Raw genomic sequence first — 20322 nt, forward strand, 5'->3', positions numbered from 1 at the left:
GAGCAGCCACCTTTAGGTGACCAACTCTAGGCTCCAATAACCACCTCTAACCACAAACTTCGATGAATATCACTTTGGATGATCAACTTCAATGACAACCATCTCTGGCAACCAACACTAACATATAATCAAGAGACCAACTTCGATGAAGGCCACCTATAATGAGACCGTTAGTGATAACTCTATTTTTTGTGAACACGTAAATAGACGTTTGCACATTTCCTCCAACTAGTGGACAAACAACGAAACAAGATAGGAATTGTTCTCTTTTTAGCTAACATTTATGATGGAGTTAAAATTAAGTGAGAGTTCAAAATTGAAGGTTAGGGAGTAGAGAAAAATGTTCATTTTATTGAAATATAAGGTGTCAAAGTATGATATATGTTTACTTGGTAGAAGTTTTGTTAGATTTGAAGGAATAGAAGAAAAAAAAGCATTTTTTAGTAATTTTTTTTTTATAGAAAAAGTAGTGTACATTTGGAGGAAAAAAAAAAAAAAACTCAATACAAACTCAATTATGTTTTAGAAAAAACGCACCACATATACGTCAACATAACTTTACACAAACTTTTAACTTAGCTCAACTCACTACTCCAAAGATCCAAACACAGACATTCTAACTTTCCAAATAATAATTACCAACCTAACTTAACTATGCACAGTCAACATCTCGTTAAAGCTTTGTTTGAAGCCTCAGAATTCTGAGTGATTTTATTTTATAACAGATTTCAAATAAATTTCGTTGTTTGTTATCACATAAAAGAGAAGGATTTTAAAATTTGAAATGATTTCAAATCATGTTTTTATTTGAAAATTTTTCTTGCCAAAATAATCGGTTTTTGTAGGATTTTATAGGGTTTAGAGTAAATTATATAATTGACCTCGTCATTTTCTAATTTTCAAGTAACAATCATAGATAAAAGTCTAATTTAGTGAATTCTTAACTTTTTTTTTTTTTTCAATTACCATCCACATATGAAATTTTAAATAGGTTTTCTTTTTTAAAAAATCTAATAAACTAGCAAAATATTACACTGTATTGGACAATTTTGAAAACGAAAAAAGCTTGCAAGCCCACAATAGAAAATACAAAAAATATCCCAGTCAAACACGTGATTAATTGGTCAGTCACATACTCGCGTGTAATTTTTCTTCTACGATCATGATATGCAATCACGTAGAAAATGATATACAATCGTATAGTTTTTTCTAACGAACATAAAAATGCTTCAAATCTAAACGAATGTGTTGACCACACTTTATGATCGTGTTGACTATGTAAACAATCATTTAGATCATATCCACATGATTTTATAGTTTTTTTTAAACGATGGAAAAATGATTTAAAACCTAAACGATTGTGTTGACCATGCTAAATACGATTTTGTTGACTAGGTAAGAGATTGTTTAGATCATATAAAAATGATATTCATACGACTTTGATGTTTTGGAAGAGGATCTAGAAGAAAGAGAAGATGAAAAAAATAGAAGAAAAGAATATGAATAAAGTAGAAGAAAATTTGGAAAAAGAGTCGAAGAAATCTAAAAGAAAATATGGATATTGCAAAGAATAAGAAAGAAAAATGACAAATTGTCCGTAATATCAAAGACAAACTTGAAATTTATGAAAATATTTCACCGACTTTATGAACTTTTTGTTTTTGTTACACGGACCGTAAATATTTTGGTATTTTGTTACATTTATAAAAATTAACATTTTAAATATAGTTATATAAACAATTTCTCATTTAAAAAAAAATAATTATTTTTTAATATTTGTGTTTGAAAACTTTCCTACATTTTGAACCTTTGAAAATGCTCCAATGTTTTATTTCATTAATTTTTCTCCTAAAAGAGTTGTTTTCAAATATGACAAAATGAACAACTTTTTTACAAATATATCAAAATATAACAGTCGATGAACAATAGACTACTTTCTGTGACACGATCGCTAACTCTGTCATAGTCTGTCACTGATAAAGAAAAAATATAATATTTTGGTGTAATTGTAAATAATTATTTTAGTAATTTTATAATTTAAAACAAAATGCTAGTACTTTATTCCCTTACAAACATAACATAAATTTAATTATCATCTTTTTTTGTTTTTATTTAAGTTGTTATATTTGGAAACATAATTTTATAATTTTATGTTATGCTACTCATGTGTGGATATCTCTAAAAAAAATGTGATATTGATTTTGTTGTAAAAACTAATTGGAACACCTATCTCAGAAATACAATATTCAACAAGAAAATAACAAAGATAAAGATGAAAAATCTCAAAATTTCACACTTTCTCCACACGTTATTGGAATTCCTCGGTGTCCATTAAAATTGACAAAATCCAACTATTTATAGGTAATTTGACAAGCATGAGGTGAATTACATAGTTAAGGGTGGACATGTGGCTATGGACACTGACCATACTTACGAGTATAATATTTATAATAATTTAATAATTTTTTTTAAAAAAATATTTTTCAATATTATTTATTGGTCCTTGTATTATTATTATTATTTTGAAAGAGACTATGTTCTCTTCAATCTTTAATTTTCTTTCTCTACTTTAAATATACAATTATATATTTGCCACCTCCATACCGATCAAATATTCCTGAAATATTGATTTTATATGATACATAAATATAATTCGGTAATTCTAAAATCATTTTTGGAACAAAATTAATTTTAAACATTTGAAAATCATTTTTCAGAAATCAATTTTACTTAAAATCTTTTTTCTAAAATTACTACTCCCACTATTACTCACAAATACATCCTAATGAGAATAGTTGAAGTTATAACAAATTCCAAATTAGAGAAGAATGAAGAAATAGAGATTATGTTATAACTTTTGATTTTATTTTTCTTCTTCTCAAACTTAGGATAAAATTCCAATAATGTAGCTTATGGCATAAACAATATTAATAGGGTATTTACTATATAGATTTATTAAATAAATAATGTTGACTGAATTAAAGTTTTTGACTAATAGTTATAACATATTAACCTTACTTTAAAAAATATTAAAGATAAACAACTAAATAAGCATATTATAAAAATTGAAACTTTTTAGAGTTGAAAGAATCTAAATAGATTCTTAAACAAAAAAGTTCAAATCTATATAGAAAATATATAGTTAATGTTTATACAAACATGAGGAGACCTTCTTTTTTTCATTTTTTTTTCTTTCTATTTTACTATTTTTAACCATTTTTCCATCGCATTAATCTATTTGTTTCATTTTTACACCTAAATGTTTAAAAGAATTTCAACAATTTTTGTAAATGCTTTTTTTTTTTAATTTAATTTATCAATGCCTTTTACAATATGTCAAAAAGGTTATGATCAGAATACATCCAACTTTTAGAAACATAAAATAAAATCTGAAAAACATATAATTTTATTTATTATTTTTGTTTTCTTTGGTAGAAACAACTTTAATTAATTTATTCCACACAATCTGTAAAAATTGAGTGAGGATATGAAATTGTTAATACACAGGATGGGAGTGATGGGAAGTGCTTCAAAAGGATCCACGTCTAGTGAAAGAATGATTACGGACAAGGGAAAGGGAATAATGAATGAGGAACAAGTTCAAGAAGAAAAAAGTGAACAAAAAACTAACCCGGTGGTGGATGAGGGAGTTGGAGTACCATGTGCACCAAATATCCGTGAGATACCCCTTTTTGACATGAGGCTACGAAAACTGGAGGTGTCGATATTTAAAGGGGAGGAAGAAGAGAATGTGGATGGATAGCTACAACGTGTGGAGCGCTATTTTGTGGTGAATATCTGACGGAGAGAGATAAGTTGGATGCGGCGGTCCTGTGCTTGGAGGGGGAAGCTTTGGACTGGTATCAATGGAAGGAGGATAGAAAGAAAATCGGCAGCTGGACAGAATTCCGATAGCTTCTGTGGGCCAGATTCAAAGCGTCCGACCAAGGAGATAAACACGCAAGGTTGATGAAATTACAGCAGGAGACCACCGTGAGGGATTACCGGCGGCGATTTGAACAATTTTCGGTCGGCCTTAAAGATATGAGTGATGCAGCCCTAGAAAGTAAGTTTGTGTCTGGGCTGAAGGAAGAGATCCAAAGTGAGATCTAAAAATTGAATCCAGTGGGCCTAGAGGCTAAAATGTTAATGGCCCAAATAATTGAGAAGATGATCGAGTGGTTCAATTGAAGAGAATTCATGGGGCAAGTGGAAACCCTAATTTATCAATTAAAATGTCAAATAGTGGGCCAAGCAGGTCGAGAAGTCAAACTGGGTCAAAGGCCTCAGATCGGGTCGCTACATCACGAACGATTACGATTAACCCTAGCCGAAATTCGTCGTACTCGTCCACGACGATTACTTCATCGCAGGAATCGGGCGCGAAGAGTACGTTGTCTGACCATACCGCCGAATGACTGACAACGAAGTGCGGATTAAGAAGGAAAAAGGTTTGTGTTTTAGATGTGACGAGAAGTTTAGTCTAGGGCACCGCTGCAAAAGACGTGAATTGAACATCATTGCTGTACAAGAAGGGGAAGACTTAAGTGACAAAACCGATCAAGTGGGGGAAGAAATCGAAACCAATGGGAATGAGGAAGTCATTGGTAGGTTTCAATTCGCCGAAAACCATAAAAATTAAAGGAGAAATAAGGGGACGTGAGGTTGTGGTGCTGATCGATGGGGGAGCCACGCACAATTTTATTGCAGAAGAGGCAGTCAAAGAGCTAAAAATTTCAGTAGAAACCATGGATGCATATGGGGTTGTTCTGGGAACCGGAGGCGTAGTCCAAGCAACCAGTGTGTGTAAGGATGTAAACCTGACAATCGCCAATTTATCAATCACTCACGATTTTCTCCCTCTACCACTCGGGAGTGCCGACGTTATATTAGGAGTTACTTGGTTGGAAATGTTAGGGAAAGAAGTTTTTTATTACAAGTTGTCGGAGATGGAATTCTCACTGGGTGAATGGGTGGTAATTCTTCAAGGGGATAGAAGTTTAGTAAGATCCCAAGTGTCACTGAAATCGATAATGAAAACCTTTGAGAAGGAAGATCAAGGCGTGTCAATCGAATTAAGTGCAGTTGTACAGTGGGGAGTGGGCGAAGCAAGGGAACACATAGCAGACTACTTGAGTAAACTACAACCAGAAATTCAAAAAGTTCTTCAGTCCTTTAGCGTTGTGTTTGAACCAAGCAATCAATTACCCCCACCAGGGGCTCGTGCAGTGAACGTGCGCCCGTATCGTTATCCCCAATTTTAGAAAGATGAGATAGAGAAACTAGTTAAGGAAATGCTGCTAGCCGGAATAATTCAGCCAAGCAAAAGTGCCTTTTCAGTGCTCCTTGTTAAGAAAAAGGATGGTAGCTGGCGATTTTGCGTTGATTACCGAGCACTGAATCTTGCCACTATACCAGATAAGTATCTGATTCCTGTTGTTGATGAACTGTTAGACAAATTATTTGGGGCAACCATATTCTCCAAAATTGATTTAAAGTTAGGTTATCAGCAAATTCGGGTGCGGGCAGCCGATGTTCACAAAACAGCGTTTCGAACCCACGAGGGGCCCTATGAATTCCTTGTGATGCTGTTTGGGTTGAAACGCTCCGGCAACATTCCAATCAATCATGAGTGATGTTCTTCGCCCATATTTACGCAAGTTTGTTTTGGTTTTCTTTGATGACATCTTAATTTACAGCAAGTCCTTGGACGAGCATTTGCACCAATTGGCAATGGTTTTGGAAACTCTAGTAGCTCATCAACTGGTAGCCAACTTTAAAAAATGCCAATTTGCGGTTGACAAAATTGAATACTTGGGCCATGTTATTTCTTCAGAGGGGGTGGCAGCGGATCCAACAAAAATAGAAGCGATGGTTAAATGGCCAGCACCCAAGAACGTGAAGGAGCTAGGTGGGTTTTTTGGGGCTAACGGGGTATTATCGGAAATTCGTTGCAAACTACGGTTCTATTGTGCTGCCCCCCTTGACACAACTGTTAAAAAAAGGTAACTTTAAGTGGAATGAGACGACCGAGAACGCATTTCAGCAGTTAAAAGTCAGCAATGATGTCTGTCCCGATGCTAGGTATTCCTGATTTTTCACAAAGTTTTGTGCTGGAAACTGATGCTTCGGGTGTGGGTATTGGGGCTGTCCTAATGCAAAATCAACGACCAGTGGCCTTTTTCAGTCAAGCTTTACCTATTACCCATAGGTTTAAGGCTGTTTATGAACGGGAGCTTATGGCAATAGTGCTGGCTGTTCAAAAATGGCGACCATATCTATTGGGTAAGCCTTTTGTGGTGCGTACAGATCAGAAAAGTTTGAAGTTTCTTCTTGAACAACGGGCTATCGGGGGAGAATATCAGAGATGGATCGCTAAACTATTGGGGTATGATTTTGTGATTGAGTACAAGAAAGGATTGGAAAACAAAGCGGCCGATGCCTTATAGAGATTACCACCGGTATTTGAATTGGGCCTCGTAAGTATTGTGGGCGGGCTAAACCCTTCGGTTTTCATCGATCAAGTGGCTGGAAATGAATCTCTTAACAATATTCGATTATCCTTGATAAATGGACAGCCAGCTCCAGATGGATATTTGCTACAAGGAGGAGGATTCACCTAATATTACTTTATTATTAGCTGAGTTCCATAACAGCCCGATAGGGGGACATCATGGTGCATTGAAAACATATCAAAGGCTAGCAAGGGAGGTCTATTGGCGAGGTATGAAAGCCCATATCCGCACCTATGTTGCTGAATGTTCCGTGTGTCAGCAAGCCAAATACTTGTCTTTAACTCCGGCTGGTTTCCTTCAAGCATTACCCATTCCGGACCGTGTGTGGGAAGATATTAGTATGGATTTTATTGAGGGCCTCCACAGTTAGTTACAGGGGGAGGTTAAAAGGGAGAGATGGAAGGAAAGATGGGGGTTGGTTAATCAGTTTCTGGAAGTGGAGGGGCTGTATTTTCTGGAGAGCAGAATTACAGAAGTTGTTCAGTTACTTTAATCTTAGAAAGTGTTTTCCATTATCCTAAACTACTTTTGATGTTTGAATGTTTTATTTTATACTTGGTTATTGTCTGTAATAGTACTTGTTTGTTCGGTGTTTTCAAGACTGGTTTGAGTATTGTATTCTGTAATAGTTTGGTTGCTTAATGAACAAATAAGAACCATTACTTGGTGTTCTATCAGCTTCTCAATCAAGCATACACATCTCAATAAGGTATTATACATGCAATCAAACAATCACAACATACATACCATTTACTCAAAACGACCTAAAACATGCTCAAAACGACCTAAAACGTGCTCAAAACGTGTCTAACTTTCACTGCAACTTTCAAAACGACCTAAAACAGCTTACGTGCAGGTTCGTAACTCATAACCTACGAAAAAAGTTCAAATATTGTGAAAAAAGCACTACAAGACCCAAAATGGCAACCAAGTGTGTAAGTGCAACAAACTTAGTTCAAACCAACCTAAAACGTGCTCAAAACGTGTCTAGGTATTACTTGAGTTTTCAAAACGACCTAGCAAATCCTAAGGGTAAGTTCGTAACTCATAATCTACCGAAAAGGTTGAAAAAAGCATTTCAAGACCAAAAATGACAACCATGTGTGTAAGTGCAACAAACTCAATCTAACCTAAAATGTATTCAAAACGTGTGTAAGTATCACTTGAATTTTCAAAACGACCCAGCAATGCTTAAGTGTAAGTTTGTAACTCACAACCTACCAAAATTTCAAAAAGTGTGAAAAAAGTACTTCAAGACCCAACATGTCAATCAAATGTGTTTAAAACTTAGTGTCAAACCAACCTAAAACGAGTTCAAAACGTGTCTAAGTATCACTTGAACTTTCAAAACGACCTAAAAAAGCTTACGTGTAGGTTCGTAACTCATAACCTACGAAAAAAGTTCAAATAGAGTGAAAAAAGCACTACAAGACCCAAAATGGCAACCAAGTGTGTAAGTGCAACAAACTTAGTTCAAACCAACCTAAAACATGCTCAAAACGTGTCTAGGTATTACTTGAGTTTTCAAAACGATCTAGCAAATCCTAAGTGTAAGTTAGTAACTCATAATCTACCAAAAAGGTTGAAAAAAGCATTTCAAGACCAAAAATGACAACCAAGTGCAACAAACTCAATCTAACCTAAAATGTATTCAAAACGTGTGTAAGTATCACTTGAATTTTCAAAACGACCAAGCAATGCTTCAGTGTAAGTTTGTAACTCACAACCTACCAAAATTTCAAAAAGTATGAAAAAAGTACTTCAAGACCCAACATGTCAATCAAATGTGTGTAAAACTTAGTTTCAAACCAACCTAAAACGAGTTCAAAACGTGTCTAAGTTTCACTTGAACTTTCAAAACGACCTAACAAATATTCAATACAAGTTCATAAGTCATAACCTAGAAAAAAGTTCAAAATTTTTGAAAAAGACACTCCAAAACCCAAAATGTCAAGTGTGTAAGTGCAACGAACTTAGTTCTATACAAACCTAACAAGTATTCAAAACACGTATAAGTTTTCGAACACCCTAACAACGCTTAAGTGTAAGTTTATAACTCATAACTTACCAAAAATTTCAAAAAGTGTGAAAAAAAATCTTTCAAGACTCAAAATGGCAACCATGGCTGTATGCAAAACTAACTTAGTTTGTAACAACCTAAAAGGTGTTCAAAAAATGTTTTAAGTATCACTCGAACTTTAAAAATGACCTAATAATGCTTTAGTGTTACTTCATAACTCATAACCTACCAAAAAGTTCAAAAAATGTAGAAAAAGCACTCCAAAATCCAAAATGGCAACCAAGTGTGTAAGTGCAACAAGCTTAGTCCCAACTTTAAAATTAGTGCGAGTTGGGAAATGTATTAACTCAAGCATGATGTACAAACTTGAAACGACTTAAATATTTATTCACCATCACATAAAAACAGTAATTAAATATAGATAACATGTGTAAATAAAGGGAGAATCACCTTTCTAGCAGTAGCTTTAGAGTAAGACCAAACACCATCCTCCTACTTGTAAATCTGCTCGATTGTCTACTTTGTTCTACACTCGTCATTTCACCGTCTCAGGCCATCCATTGAATTGGCCACCCAGCCTTGGCATACAAGAGTATGTCTCAGCCTGTTAACAAATACCACTAAAACTAAGCAAGACAAAGAAAAAAGTTTTCAAAAAATTACCTAACTTTTAGGTCTTCATGTGACTTTTAAGTTCTTCTGTCTTCTCCTTCAACTCTTTGACAGATTGCTGAAATTATGTGTTTCTGCAATGTTTACCAGAACATGAAAGATTCATTACGAACATAAATACCATGAATACAAAGCATGAAGAAATAGTAAAACAGTCAATACAAGAAGAAAAAAGTTCACTTGAAAACGACCTAAAACAGTATCACTTGAACAAAATGTGTCTAAGTATCACTTGAACTTTCAAAACGACCTAAAACAGCTTACGTGTAGGTTCGTAACTCATAACCTACGAAAAAAGTTCAAATAGAGTGAAAAAAGCACTACAAGACCCAAAATGGTAACCAAGTGTGTAAGTGCAACAAACTTAGTTCAAACCAACCTAAAACGTTCTCAAAACGTGTCTAGATATTACTTGAGTTTTCAAAACGACCTAAAACAGCTTACGTGTAGGTTCGTAACTCATAACCTACGAAAAAAGTTCAAATAGAGTGAAAAAAGCACTACAAGACCCAAAATGGTAACCAAGTGTGTAAGTGCAACAAACTTCGTTCAAACCAACCTAAAACGTGCTCAAAACGTGTCTAGGTATTACTTGAGTTTTCAAAACGACCTAGCAAATCCTAAATGTAGGTTTGTAACTCATAATCTACCAAAAAGGTTGAAAAAAGCATTTCAAGACCAAAAATGACAACCAAGTGCAACAAACTCAATCTAACCTAAAATGTATTCAAAACGTGTGTACGTATCACTTAAACTTTCAAAACGACCAAACAATGCTTAAATGTAAGTTTGTAACTCACAACCTACCAAAATTTCAAAAAGTGTAAAAAAAAGCACTTCAAGACCCAAAACGGCAACGAAGTATGTAAGTGCAACGGACTTCGTTTCAAGCCATCCTAAAAAGAGTTTAAAACGTGTCTAAGATTTCAAACCGACCAAACAATACTCAAGCGTAAGTTCGTAACTCACAACCTAAAAAAATTTCAAAAAGTGTGAAAAAAAGTACTTCAAGACCCAACATTTCAATCAAATGTGTAAGTGCAACAAACTTAGTTTCAAACCAATGCAAAATGTGTTTAAAACGACCTAACAATCCTTAAGTGTAAGCTCGTAACTCACAAACTAACAAAAAAATCAAAATGCGTGAAAAATGCACTTTGAGACCTAACATGGCAACCAAGTATGCAAGTGAAACAAACTTAGTCTTAAACAAATCTAAAAAAATTTCAAACCGTGTTTAAGTATCACTTGAACTTTCAAAACGACCTAAGAATGTTTATTTGTAAGTTCGTCACTCATAACCTACCAAAAAGTTCAAGAAGTATGGAAAAAAAGGAAACACTACACGACCCAAAATGGCAACCAAGTGCGCAACTGCAACAAAATTAGTTCCAAACCAACCTAAAAAGTGGTCAAGGCGTGTCTAAGTATCACTTGGACTTTCAAAACAACCTAACAAAATTTAAGTGTAAGTTGGTAACCCATAGCCTACCAAAAAGTTCAAAAAGTGTGAAAACGGCACTTCAAGACCGAAAATGGCAACCAATTGGATAAGGTCAACAAACTTAGTTTCAAACCAACCTAAACCGAGTTAAAAACGTGTCTAAGTATCACTTGAACTTTTAAAATGTCCTAAAACAGCTTACATGTAGGTTCGTAACTCATAACCTACGAAAAAAGTTCAAATATTGTGCAAAAAGCACTACAAGACCCAAAATGGCAACCAAGTGTGTAAGTGCAACAAACTTAGTTCAAACCAACCTAAAATGTGCTCAAAACGTGTCTAGGTATTACTTGAGTTTTCAAAACGACCTAGCAAATCCTAAGTGTAAGTTTGAAACTCATAATCTACCAAAAAGGTTGAAAAAAGCATTTCAAGACCAAAAATGACAACCAAGTGCAACAAACTCAATCTAACCTAAAATGTATTCAAAACGTGTGTAAGTATCACTTGAATTTTCAAAACGACCAAGCAATGCTTAAGTGTAAGTTTGTAACTCACAACCTACCAAAATTTCAAAAAGTATGAAAAAAGTACTTCAAGACCCAACATGTCAATCAAATGTGTGTAAAACTTAGTTTCAAACCAACCTAAAACGAGTTCAAAACGTGTCTAAGTTTCACTTGAACTTTCAAAACGACCTAACAAATATTCAATACAAGTTCATAAGTCATAACCTAGAAAAAAGTTCAAAATTTTTTGAAAAAGACACTCCAAAACCCAAAATGTCAAGTGTGTAAGTGCAACGAACTTAGTTCTATACAAACCTAACAAGTATTCAAAACACGTATAAGTTTTCGAACACCCTAACAACGCTTAAGTGTAAGTTTATAACTCATAACTTACCAAAAATTTCAAAAAGTGTGAAAAAAAATCTTTCAAGACTCAAAATGGCAACCATGGCTGTATGCAAAACTAACTTAGTTTGTAACAACCTAAAAGGTGTTCAAAAAATGTTTTAAGTATCACTCGAACTTTAAAAATGACCTAATAATGCTTTAGTGTTACTTCATAACTCATAACCTACCAAAAAGTTCAAAAAATGTAGAAAAAGCACTCCAAAATCCAAAATGGCAACCAAGTGTGTAAGTGCAACAAGCTTAGTCCCAACTTTAAAATTAGTGCGAGTTGGGAAATGTATTAACTCAAGCATGATGTACAAACTTGAAACGACTTAAATATTTATTCACCATCACATAAAAACAGTAATTAAATATAGATAACATGTGTAAATAAAGGGAGAATCACCTTTCTAGCAGTAGCTTTAGAGTAAGACCAAACACCATCCTCCTACTTGTAAATCTGCTCGATTGTCTACTTTGTTCTACACTCGTCATTTCACCGTCTCAGGCCATCCATTGAATTGGCCACCCAGCCTTGGCATACAAGAGTATGTCTCAGCCTGTTAACAAATACCACTAAAACTAAGCAAGACAAAGAAAAAAGTTTTCAAAAAATTACCTAACTTTTAGGTCTTCATGTGACTTTTAAGTTCTTCTGTCTTCTCCTTCAACTCTTTGACAGATTGCTGAAATTATGTGTTTCTGCAATGTTTACCAGAACATGAAAGATTCATTACGAACATAAATACCATGAATACAAAGCATGAAGAAATAGTAAAACAGTCAATACAAGAAGAAAAAAGTTCACTTGAAAACGACCTAAAACAGTATCACTTGAACAAAATGTGTCTAAGTATCACTTGAACTTTCAAAACGACCTAAAACAGCTTACATGTAGGTTCGTAACTCATAACCTACGAAAAAAGTTCAAATAGAGTGAAAAAAGCACTACAAGATCCAAAATGGTAACCAAGTGTGTAAGTGCAACAAACTTCGTTCAAACCAACCTAAAACGTGCTCAAAAACGTGTCTAGGTATTACTTGAGTTTTCAAAACGACCTAGCAAATCCTAAATGTAGGTTTGTAACTCATAATCTACCAAAAAGGTTGAAAAAAGCATTTCAAGACCAAAAATGACAACCAAGTGCAACAAACTCAATCTAACCTAAAATGTATTCAAAACGTGTGTACGTATCACTTAAACTTTCAAAACGACCAAACAATGCTTAAGTGTAAGTTTGTAAACTCACAACCTACCAAAATTTCAAAAAGTGTAAAAAAAAGCACTTCAAGACCCAAAACGGCAACGAAGTATGTAAGTGCAACGGACTTCGTTTCAAGCCATCCTAAAAAGAGTTTAAAACATGTCTAAGATTTCAAACCGACCAAACAATACTCAAGCGTAAGTTCGTAACTCACAACCTAAAAAAATTTCAAAAAGTGTGAAAAAAAGTACTTCAAGACCCAACATTTCAATCAAATGTGTAAGTGCAACAAACTTAGTTTCAAACCAATGCAAAATGTGTTTAAAACGACCTAACAATCCTTAAGTGTAAGCTCGTAACTCACAAACTAACAAAAAAATCAAAATGCGTGAAAAATGCACTTTGAGACCTAACATGGCAACCAAGTATGCAAGTGAAACAAACTTAGTCTTAAACAAATCTAAAAAAATTTCAAACCGTGTTTAAGTATCACTTGAACTTTCAGAACGACTTAAGAATGTTTATTTGTAAGTTCGTCACTCATAACCTACCAAAAAGTTCAAGAAGTATGGAAAAAAAGGAAACACTACACGACCCAAAATGGCAACCAAGTGCGCAACTGCAACAAAATTAGTTCCAAACCAACCTAAAAAGTGGTCAAGGCGTGTCTAAGTATCACTTGGACTTTCAAAACAACCTAACAAAATTTAAGTGTAAGTTGGTAACCCATAGCCTACCAAAAAGTTCAAAAAAGTGTGAAAACGGCACTTCAAGACCGAAAATGGCAACCAATTGGATAAGGTCAACAATTGCAAACTACGGTTCTATTGTGCTGCCCCCCTTGACACAACTGTTAAAAAAAGGTAACTTTAAGTGGAATGAGACGACCGAGAACGCATTTCAGCAGTTAAAAGTCAGCAATGATGTCTGTCCCGATGCTAGGTATTCCTGATTTTTCACAAAGTTTTGTGCTGGAAACTGATGCTTCGGGTGTGGGTATTGGGGCTGTCCTAATGCAAAATCAACGACCAGTGGCCTTTTTCAGTCAAGCTTTACCTATTACCCATAGGTTTAAGGCTGTTTATGAACGGGAGCTTATGGCAAAAGTGCTGGCTGTTCAAAAATGGCGACCATATCTATTGGGTAAGCCTTTTGTGGTGCGTACAGATCAGAAAAGTTTGAAGTTTCTTCTTGAACAACGGGCTATCGGGGGAGAATATCAGAGATGGATCGCTAAACTATTGGGGTATGATTTTGTGATTGAGTACAAGAAAGGATTGGAAAACAAAGCGGCCGATGCCTTATAGAGATTACCACCAGTATTTGAATTGGGCCTCGTAAGTATTGTGGGCGGGCTAAACCCTTCGGTTTTCATCGATCAAGTGGCTGGAAATGAATCTCTTAACAATATTCGATTATCCTTGATAAATGGACAGCCAGCTCCAGATGGATATTTGCTACAAGGAGGAGGATTCACCTAATATTACTTTATTATTAGCTGAGTTCCATAACAGCCCGATAGGGGGACATCATGGTGCATTGAAAACATATCAAAGGCTAGCAAGGGAGGTATATTGGCGAGGTATGAAAGCCCATATCCGCACCTATGTTGCTGAATGTTCCGTGTGTCAGCAAGCCAAATACTTGTCTTTAACTCCGGCTGGTTTCCTTCAAGCATTACCCATTCCGGACCGTGTGTGGGAAGATATTAGTATGGATTTTATTGAGGGCCTCCCCAAATCCGAGGGTTATGATGTTATATTGGTAGTTGCGGATCTTCTTTCCAAGTATGCACATTTCATCCCCTTGAAACATCCATTTGGTGCAAAAGTGGTTGCTGCTGTTTTTATGCGAGAGATTATTCGTTTGCATGGATGCCCCCTGAAGTATAGTGTCGGATCGTGATCGTATTTTCACAAGTCTATTATGGAAGAGTTGTGGAGGTTGTTGGAAACTCAGTTGAGATGAAGCACCACTTACCACCCCCAAACAGATGGTCAAACGGAAGTTGTCAATCGAGGGTGGAGACGTATCTAGGGTGTTTTTCTATGAACACACCTAAACAATGGGTTAAATGGCTAGCTTGGGCTGAATTAAGCTATAATACAACAGTCCGTACAGCCACATTGATGACCCCCTTCGAGGCCCTCTATGGGCAACCACCCCCCTCTATATTACCATATGTGAAGGGCTCGAGCGCGGGTGAATGATGAAGTAGACCATTTGATGAAAGAAAGAGATGAAATTTTGGGCGTTTTGAAGGCCAATTTACTGAAAGCACAGCAGCGAATGGTCAAATATGCTAATGCTAAAAGACGGGAGGTGCAGTTTGAGGTTCATGATTGGGTTTATGTGAAGTTACGCCCTTACCGACAGTCCTCTCTCAGCCGTTTTAAGCACACCAAATTAGCCCCAAGATTCATTGGTTCATTTATGATCGTGGCACGAATTCGTTTCGTTGCATACCGTTTGGCCCTTCCCAAGGAATCACTTATTACACCCGGTCTTTCATGTTTCTGTTCTTCGCAAGGTCGTGGGTTCAAACAGGCCATTATTCCCAATTTCAAAAGATTTGGCTGCTGATTTGTCTATGCAAGTGTCTCCGGTAGAAGTATTGGGAGTTCGCAAAAACAATAGAAAAGGAGGACAACTTAGAAGTTTTGATCCGTTCGAGTGAGGGGACACTTGAAAGTGCAACGTGGGAACAAGCTGCTCTTATTCAAGAAACAGTTTCCTGAATTCCACCTTGAGGACAAGGTGGCTATTTGGGGGGCGGGTAATGATAGACCTCCCATAGTAAATGTGTATTCCCGTAGAGACAAGAATAGGAAGAAGAAAGAATGATTTAGAGTTAGTTGGTATTTTTCTATTTGTGTGGGCCCTTAGGAATGTGTTTGTTAGAGTGGGGCCAAGTATTTTGTTATTTCTCTAAGCAATTACTTAAGTTTCTTGAGTGGAAGGGTATGGGTATCTTGATGTTGGTATAGACTCTCATTAGAGAAGTGTGTAGAGATTGGGGAGGCTCTCAAATCCTCCCCCACAGTTGATAAATAAAATTTTGGCTAAAGCCTTGACAAAAGCTAATGTAGAAACATCCCCCTTCTTTATGTTTCTTGAGTTTTATCCTAGAGGAGTTGTTTGAAATTTACCATTTTTATAGTTTAGGATTAGTTATTTGAATTAACAATTTTGTATCTTGAGTTAGTTATAAGTAAACTAACTCAACCCCAAGTTAGTTTAACAACTCTTGTAATCTCCAGCTTATAAAAAGGCTTCTCATTTTCATTAATAAATGATAAAAAAAAAAAGGCATTATACATAAAGATTTCCTAGCTTTTGCAATTACAGCATCAAAAGCAATGTACAGTTCAGATGAGACTTTATTCCAGTATAGAGTAGCTCTGTAATTGCAGATCAAGAAAGTGAATGTAGCATGGAAATCCCAAATTCAACATTTGGAAGTTAGCAATTGACAATCTCATTAGTAGGCAGTGCACCCATAATAAAATGTAAGATTTTTAGAACCCTAAAAATTCAAGTAACTTGCAACTAGTCATTGTCATGACCATCAATACTACGATTAGTGGATCAGCACAAAATACAAAACAGTAAGACAGTAAATCTTTAAAAACCTTACTTCTGTTTTAACTTGCTCAAGAAGAATGTTGCAAAAAGTATATCAACAAGAGTTACTTCAAACATGACCTACAAGAACAAGGGTAAAACAACAACATCCTGTCAAAAATCATTTAATGTGATTGAGATCTTTTAGCATGACTGCTTGAGAACTTTTAGCACAACCGGGCAGCAACTTCAATAACAGAAAAACATGCATAATGTAGGAAGACAGCAGATTTCAAATTATGACATTGTATTTATGAATGTCAGGCGATACATTAATGTTCCAAAATTCAACCAAAGTATGGGGTGAAAGATATATAAGAATCTTCCATGATAAGGCCAAGACCAGGATATCCTTATCCAAAAAAAGAAAAAACTAATCAACCAAAGTAAATTCCATGTATGATTGGGAATTATGGCCATACCTTTGCCAAAAGAACTTCGAGGAAATGGAAAAACTGGAGATGTTGCTCATGTATCATTCCCGAACCAGGATTGGGGTAGAGCAAATGGTCAGCAATTTGCTGGATTACCAAGCAGAAAATAACTTATATTAGAAAAAATGAACAATACATACCCACATATTACTGAAATTTTATGAAATAGATTCCAAGCAACCAATTTTTATATTGAAATGTGATCTCACAACTATTTTTATTTTGAAAAGCGATTTCAAACAACTATGGCTGTCTCATCACGCTTCATGTTATCCAATAATACTACAGGATTAACAAAGCCATGCCATGCTAATAATAAGGAATGTCGTGATAACCTTAAATAAACCATACTGCACGTCAAAGGCTGCCTGTGTAATGTTCTCCATGACATCTTTAAAAATACCACCACCATCAATTCCTGCCTCCTCAACTCCAAATTCATTAACAAAAGACACACGTATCTGCATGCAGAAAAGTGAAGCAATTGACCCAACACAAACAAGAAAAAACTAATAAACAATTACAAGTAACTCTGCAACTATAGGATGCAGAAGAGGGATGGGGTCGTTTTCACGAGGGCAAAGAAAAAGATAGAAAAAAGTAAGATAACAATGTCATTTTTCATAAATCATGGAAGTCTGAAATTACCGATCCTCGAAGATCAACTTCAGACAATGCACTCATCTGACTGAAAGCATCTTCCAATATATGATTTCGTCGAATTCTAAACCGGTTTCTGGCAAAAAACAGCAAGAGATCCATTCATTTGCCTAGCTGCTGCTAGTTGTGTTTGTGAAATGAGTTATAGAGAAAGTAACCATAAATAAAAAATATCTTACATATTTCTATAACTAACAGTCATCCAAGAAATTCAATATTGTGGATAAGGAAACCAAAAAAATAACTTGCTTACAGTGAAAATCTTAACCCTGCTAGTAAGCGGTACTAAAAAGGGAACTCGCTTGTGTATATCATTTGCTCTGGTATTTTCTATCACTGCCTACAAAGAAACAAGGCCAAGTAAATAATTAGAATTACGATCAGATAGCAGGTCGTTAGAACCAAAACATTCATTGAGAACAATTACCTGAGAAATGAAATAATCATTCATCGCGTCAGCATGGAAGTCGCTGGGTGGTGTAAACTCCCGTCTATTGTTCCAGTCTTGCAACTACAACGAGCACACACACACGAGCACACACACACCCACACAGACACATGCGCACTTTCACACGCACACACAAGCACACGCACGCGCACACGCATACGTACACACCCACATACATGCGCACATGTGAATGCACACACACGAACACACGCATGAACGCACACACACATCTACACACACACACGCACGCGCACACACAATCACCCACACGGGCACATGTGGACTTGCACACACCCACCGACACACATGCACGCACGCGCACATGCACATCCACACACACGGACACATGTGCAGTCACACACGCACACGCACACACACCCATATGGGCACACGCACACTCTCACACGCACACACAAGCACACGCACACACACAAGCACATGCGCATGCACACACACGAACACACGCATGAACGCACGCACACATTCACACATGCACACACACATCTACACACACATGCACACACGCACACACGCACACACACATACGCACACGCACATCAACCCACACGGGCAAACGCGCACTCGCACATATGCACACACACACGCACACACGTACATATGCACAAAGATGTGAAAATGAATTAAATTTAAAAAACAATTACATTAATTGTGTTTAGAATGACTTTTAAACTATATTCATTTAACTTAATAACATTAATTAAATTATAATTTATATTAATATTGATTTAAGAGTGTCATTAGTGTAATTATATCAATATAATGCGGTCTTATCCAATTTTACTAACAAAAAACAAGTCAAATATGGACTAGTAAATCCACACTCTTTGTCATAAGAGATATAATAACGTTTTTATGGGTCATTTTAAAAAATGACAAAACAACTTTTTCTTTTGAATTTTAGCAAATAACATTTTTTATCTGAAAAAGATACATCAACCCATAATAACACTACAACAAACCTGGGTTGTAGTGTCAGGTGAAAAAAATGAAAAATTGTCTTTATTGTCGTTTTTGAAAAGGTGGATCAAACCGACATTAATGATAAGGGTTTAATGTCGTTTTTAAATCGACATTAATGATCAACCAGTTTTATATTTTTTTTAATTTTTTGTATTTTGTAAAAACTGACATTAATGACCCCCCATTTTTATTTCTTTTTAAAAAATTGTTAGGTTTTAAAAACTAAATTTTTCCTCTCTTTCTTACTTTTCTCTTTCTTACTCTACTCTTTCCCTATCAATTTTTCTTTTCTTTCTCTCCAAGTTGGTTTCTAATTTTGTTCTCTTCTCAATCTGTGACCCTAGATCGCGAACGGCAACCAATCTTCATCGTGCTTCCGCCGCAAAAATCCTTGGGTTTCTTCATTTGATTGTTAACTTGTGACTGCTAGGTAGCATTATTGTTTATTAATTGTCTTTATTTTTTCAAATGTGCAGCCTTATTCATACTATCTTTTGTTAGAAAAATGAAAGAAGAGAAGACATAGAAATGAGCTTGGTAACTACCATTCTTGTAGGTGGATTTGCCAAAATGGAAAATGTAGAGTAAGTAATTTTGGTATAGCTATTTGGAGTGTTATGTGAACATATCTTCATAATGTGATGCGTTTTGGTTTTCGATTGAGATCAATCTTGGTAATTAATTGTTTTGAATTGTGTCTTATTTTATCTTTTAGTAGTAAATGTTTTTGTTTTCTTTAGTTTAGTTTGAGTATTAGTCTGTTTTGATATATTTGTAGGTTGCATCTATTTATCCATATATTTATCTTTGATCAATACCTAGCTAGTGGAGTCTCTTCTTTTTATGGGCTTCCTTATATTCCATGTTCTTTTACTATATATTTGAGATTTTCACCTTCCATAAATGAAATAAATTAACTATTTTCATTTGAAAAGAAAAACGATCCAATAGGAGTTTGTAAGATTATTTATCATCTCCATTGTTTAACTTTCTCTATAAAAACAATGTTGCTATTGATGGGTAAATTTATACAATTAAGAGTAAGAAGCCTATAGACTAGCATTGCTAAATTGAACATTCAAAATTTGCTTTGAAGTAAGAGTCGAGGATGGTATAATTATTCTTTAGTTGTATTCCTCTTTTTCTTATAGATCTTTGAAGAACCAAATTAGGTTATTTTCTTCTTCTTAATGAGTTGTTTGATCAAAGCTTATTTTCTTCTTTATTTTTGCAGCACTTTTGGGTTGCCATTTCAATTGTCTTCTTTGTTGCTGCTACATTATTTACTCTACTGAAACTTTGTGGTAATTTTTAATTTTCCACATTTAGATTGCAGTCTGTTTAGTTTGATTTTAAATAATATGTACTAATTTTGCAAATTCTAGATTTAATCTTCCCCAGGTTGTAAAGTATATTTTGG

The 20322-nt window shown here is 35.2% G+C and overlaps 1 protein-coding gene and 1 long non-coding RNA gene across 2 annotated transcripts; one reads left to right on the plus strand and one right to left on the minus strand.

Annotated features, from left to right (window-relative positions):
• Positions 1 to 16135: 16135 nt before the first annotated feature.
• On the minus strand, positions 16136 to 17591 carry LOC116402133 (E3 ubiquitin-protein ligase UPL6-like). Its single transcript, XM_031881184.1, has 5 exons — positions 17462 to 17591; positions 17149 to 17274; positions 16802 to 16900; positions 16449 to 16460; positions 16136 to 16156 (listed from the first exon to the last, which is right to left on the minus strand). Exons 1-5 carry the CDS (start codon positions 17573 to 17575, stop codon positions 16136 to 16138), a joined length of 372 nt encoding a protein of 123 aa, XP_031737044.1. The 5' UTR covers positions 17576 to 17591.
• Positions 17592 to 19360: 1769 nt separating this feature from the next.
• LOC116402208 lies at positions 19361 to 20322 on the plus strand. Its single transcript, XR_004214664.1, has 3 exons — positions 19361 to 19486; positions 20137 to 20206; positions 20288 to 20322. It is a non-coding gene; the product is annotated as an uncharacterized LOC116402208 (long non-coding RNA).

This window comes from Cucumis sativus, chromosome 2 (genome assembly GCF_000004075.3).
Source record: "Cucumis sativus cultivar 9930 chromosome 2, Cucumber_9930_V3, whole genome shotgun sequence".
In the NCBI taxonomy this organism is placed as follows: Eukaryota; Viridiplantae; Streptophyta; class Magnoliopsida; order Cucurbitales; family Cucurbitaceae; genus Cucumis; species Cucumis sativus.